This window comes from Babylonia areolata, chromosome 18 (genome assembly GCF_041734735.1).
Source record: "Babylonia areolata isolate BAREFJ2019XMU chromosome 18, ASM4173473v1, whole genome shotgun sequence".
NCBI lineage: Eukaryota > Metazoa > Mollusca > Gastropoda > Neogastropoda > Buccinidae > Babylonia > Babylonia areolata.
In genome coordinates this window covers 9,935,845-9,940,844 of record NC_134893.1, presented here as the reverse complement: position 1 = coordinate 9,940,844, position 5,000 = coordinate 9,935,845, and the positions used below count along the sequence as shown (strand labels likewise).

Below are 5,000 nucleotides of genomic sequence, written 5' to 3'. Positions count from 1 at the left end.
TGGTACTATCAGTTGGCTGTCTCGGACTGGTTCTATCAGTTGTCTGTCTCATACTGGTACTATCAGTTGTCTGTCTCATACTGGTTCTATCAGATGTCTGTCTCATACTGGTACTATCAGTTGGCTGTCTCGGACTGGTTCTATCAGTTGTCTGTCTCATACTGGTACTATCAGTTGTCTGTCTCATACTGGTACTATCAGTTGTCTGTCTCATACTGGTACCATCAGTTGTCTGTCTCATACTGGTTCTATCAGTTGTCTGTCTCATACTGGTACTATCAGTTGTCTGTCTCATACTGGTACTATCAGTTGGCTGTCTCGGACTGGTACTATCAGTTGTCTGTCTCATACTGGTACTATCAGTTGTCTGTCTCATACTGGTACCATCAGTTGTCTGTCTCCTCGTACTGGTACTATCAGTTGGCTGTCTCGGACTGGTACTATCAGTTGTCTGTCTCATACTGGTACTATTAGTTGTCTGTCTCATACTGGTTCTATCAGATGTCTGTCTCATACTGGTACTATCAGTTGGCTGTCTCGGACTGGTTCTATCAGTTGTCTGTCTCATACTGGTTCTATCAGTTGTCTGTCTCATACTGGTACTATCAGTTGTCTGTCTCATACTGGTTCTATCAGTTGTCTGTCTCATACTGGTACCATCAGTTGTCTGTCTCATACTGGTACTATCAGTTGTCTGTCTCATACTGGTTCTATCAGTTGTCTGTCTCATACTGGTTCTATCAGATGTCTGTCTCGTACTGGTTCTATCAGTTGTCTGTCTCATACTGGTACCATCAGTTGTCTGTCTCATACTGGTACTATCAGTTGGCTGTCTCATACTGGTACTATCAGATGTCTGTCTCATACTGGTACCATCAGTTGTCTGTCTCCTCGTACTGGTACTATCAGTTGGCTGTCTCATACTGGTACCATCAGTTGTCTGTCTCCTCGTACTGGTACTATCAGTTGTCTGTCTCATACTGGTACCATCAGTTGTCTGTCTCATACTGGTTCTATCAGATGTCTGTCTCATACTGGTACTATCAGTTGGCTGTCTCGGACTGGTTCTATCAGTTGTCTGTCTCATACTGGTTCTATCAGTTGTCTGTCTCATACTGGTACTATCAGTTGTCTGTCTCATACTGGTACTATCAGTTGTCTGTCTCATACTGGTACCATCAGTTGTCTGTCTCCTCGTACTGGTACTATCAGTTGGCTGTCTCGGACTGGTACTATCAGTTGTCTGTCTCATACTGGTACTATTAGTTGTCTGTCTCATACTGGTTCTATCAGATGTCTGTCTCATACTGGTACTATCAGTTGGCTGTCTCGGACTGGTTCTATCAGTTGTCTGTCTCATACTGGTTCTATCAGTTGTCTGTCTCATACTGGTTCTATCAGTTGTCTGTCTCATACTGGTACCATCAGTTGTCTGTCTCATACTGGTTCTATCAGATGTCTGTCTCGTACTGGTTCTATCAGTTGTCTGTCTCATACTGGTACCATCAGTTGTCTGTCTCATACTGGTACTATCAGTTGGCTGTCTCATACTGGTACTATCAGATGTCTGTCTCATACTGGTACCATCAGTTGTCTGTCTCCTCGTACTGGTACTATCAGTTGGCTGTCTCATACTGGTACCATCAGTTGTCTGTCTCCTCGTACTGGTACTATCAGTTGTCTGTCTCATACTGGTACCATCAGTTGTCTGTCTCCTCGTACTGGTACTATCAGATGTCTGTCTCATACTGGTACCATCAGTTGTCTGTCTCGTACTGGTACTATCAGTTGTCTGTCTCATACTGGTACTATCAGTTGTCTGTCTCGTACTGGTACTATCAGTTGTCTGTCTCATACTGGTACCATCAGTTGTCTGTCTCCTCGTACTGGTACTATCAGATGGCTGTCTCATACTGGTTCTATCAGATGTCTGTCTCATACTGGTACTATCAGTTGTCTGTCTCATACTGGTTCTATCAGATGTCTGTCTCGTACTGGTTCTATCAGTTGTCTGTCTCATACTGGTACCATCAGTTGTCTGTCTCATACTGGTACTATCAGTTGGCTGTCTCATACTGGTACTATCAGTTGGCTGTCTCATACTGGTTCTATCAGATGTCTGTCTCGTACTGGTTCTATCAGTTGTCTGTCTCATACTGGTACCATCAGTTGTCTGTCTCATACTGGTACTATCAGTTGGCTGTCTCATACTGGTACTATCAGATGTCTGTCTCATACTGGTACCATCAGTTGTCTGTCTCCTCGTACTGGTACTATCAGTTGGCTGTCTCATACTGGTACCATCAGTTGTCTGTCTCCTCGTACTGGTACTATCAGTTGTCTGTCTCATACTGGTACCATCAGTTGTCTGTCTCCTCGTACTGGTACTATCAGATGTCTGTCTCATACTGGTACCATCAGTTGTCTGTCTCGTACTGGTACTATCAGTTGTCTGTCTCATACTGGTACTATCAGATGTCTGTCTCATACTGGTACTATCAGTTGTCTGTCTCATACTGGTTCTATCAGTTGTCTGTCTTGTTTCTCTTTCTCTCTCTGTCTGTCTGTCGTCATCTCTTTGATCTTTCGCTTCCTCCCTTTTCTGAAGCCGCTGCTAAAAATAATCTGCGACTGTGGCCGTTGTGTTGCTGCTGCTGCTGCTGTTGTTTTCTTCTTCTTCTTCTTCTTCTTCTTCTTCTTCTTCTTCTTCTTCTTCTTCTTCTTCTTCTTCTTCTTCTTCTTCTTCTTCTTCTCCTCCTCCTCTTCCTCCTTCTCCTCCTCTTCCTCATCATCATCATTCTTCTTTCCCTCCTCCTCCTCCTCCTCATCCTCATCATCATCATAATCATCATCATCACCATCGTCGTCGTCATCATCATCATCATTATCATTTTGTTGTTGTTGTTGTTGCTCTTGTTGTTATCATTAGTCTTATTGTCATTGTTTTCCTATTCATCCTCCTCAAAATCTTCGTGATCTTCTTCTTCTTCTTCTTCTTCTTCTTCTTCTTCTTCTTCTTCTTCTTCAAAATCACCGTCATCGTCATCATCGTCGGCATCATCATCATCATCATCATCATCATCATTTCTCATCTTCGCCTCCTCCACCTACTCCTCTTCCTCCTCCTCCTCCTCCTCCTCCTCCTCCTCTTCCTCTTTCTTCCTTGTGCCGCTGCTGCTGATGCAGCACACTATTTCCCTTGAGAGCTGGCACGGCCGGAGTGTTGAGGACGTGAGGTGGCCTTTGTGTTGCAGCAACCCCCCGGGCTTTGGCTTCGTGGTCTTCAAAAAGGCTGCTGACGCCGAGAGGGCCGTGGCAGAGAAAAACTCCTCGTGAGTAAATGTATTATGATGACATTCATACACACGCGCACGTGCGCGCGAGCTCGAGCGAGCACGCACGCACGCACGCACGCACGCACGGACAAAAACAAAAACAAAACGTGACACACACTCATACACGTACGCACGCACGCACGCACGCACGCACACACACACACACACACACACATGAGCACACACACACACACACACACACACACACACACACACACACACACACACACATGAGCACACTCACACACGCACGCACGTACACGGACACACTCACGCACTCACACACACACACACACACACACACACACACACACACACACACACACACACACACACACACACACACACACACACACACACACACACACATCCCTCTGCTGCCCTTTATTTCTTTGTTTCTATCTTTCTTTATTTCTTTGTTAATAACTTTTTTTTGTTGTTGTTTTTTTCCCCGCAGCGAATACCTTAGTCGAGTGATCAAGGTGCAGCACGCGCGACTGTTCAGGGACAGACCCACCCGATCCTCCAACGGCGACGGCTCCCAGGGCCACTCCGACTGTGGCACCTCCAGATCCTCCTCCTCCTCTTCACACAGGTCAAGGTCAAGGTCGTCGAGGTCAAGGTCGCGGGGCAGGTCGAGGTCAAGGTCGAGCCGGCGGCGGTGGAGCCGCTCCAGCTCCAGACTGAGCTACTTCTCTCGGCTGTACAGAGGCGGCTCGGCAAGGAAAAGGTCACGGTCGAGGTCATCCTCATCAAGGTCGAGGTCACGGTCCAGGGCGCGGTCTGACGTGTCAGACGCGAGGAGGAGTGTGTCTGCTGGTGGTGGTGGTGGTGGTGGTGGGGCAGCGTCCACCCTGCAGAGTTCCAAGTCGCGCTCTCGGTCAAGGTCTCGTTCACGCTCTGGAACGAAGTCCAGGTAAGTTTAGTTAGACTGGGTGTGTTATGGTTATATTACGCATAAGGGTGGGTGGCTGGATGGTTTGGTGGGTGGGTGTGTGTGTGCATGTGCATGTGCATGTGCGTGTGTGTGTGTGTGAGAGAGAGAGAGAGAGAGAGAGAGAGAAACGTGGTGGCGGGGTTTCCTTAATAATTTTGATTTGCTGGACATAGAGAATCAATTCCCTTACCAAATGCCATATGTTTCCACCCTGTATCATCTCAGTTGTTGTTTTGTTTGTTTGTTTGTTTGTTTGTTTGTTTGTTGTTTTTTCATAAAGGCGGAGAAGGGTTAGCATTTCATGTCAAGTGAAAAAAAAAAAGAATGTGGATATGACCATTGTTTCCGTTTGTGTTTTGTTTTGTTTTTTTAGCATATTCATAACGATTTTTTTTCTCATACGTATTAGTTTCTTTTATTTCTTTGTCTTTAACGTGCATGGAAATTTATAGACAGCAGTTATGTGTAGCTTTTTTGTTGTTGTTTTGTTTTTTCCCCCCCCCCCCTTTTTTTTTTCTTTTACTTTTTGTGGGAAGGGACTGTTATGGATGGATTAGAGAATGATCACGAGTGTATGACATTTTTGTGTGTGTGTGTGTGTGTGTGTATGTTATTTTGGTTTGGTTTCTTAGTTTGGTTTTTATGTTTTGTTTATATGGTCCAGCCTCCTTGTGTTCTTACGGGTTCTTGTGTTTATGTCGGATTTATGTTGTCATCAGACTGCACCA

The 5,000-nt window shown here is 45.5% G+C and overlaps 1 protein-coding gene across 4 annotated transcripts in view; it reads left to right on the top strand.

The window, feature by feature from the left end:
* LOC143292428 (uncharacterized) overlaps positions 1 to 5,000 on the top strand; it is a 107,416-nt gene that overhangs the window by 64,898 nt on the left and 37,518 nt on the right. For all 4 annotated transcript variants that reach the window (XM_076602698.1, XM_076602699.1, XM_076602697.1 and 1 more), the window contains 2 exons: positions 3,255 to 3,332; positions 3,793 to 4,251. In XM_076602698.1, coding sequence (XP_076458813.1) covers positions 3,255 to 3,332; positions 3,793 to 4,251 — 537 coding nt within the window. The remainder of the gene's footprint in view (positions 1 to 3,254; positions 3,333 to 3,792; positions 4,252 to 5,000) is intronic.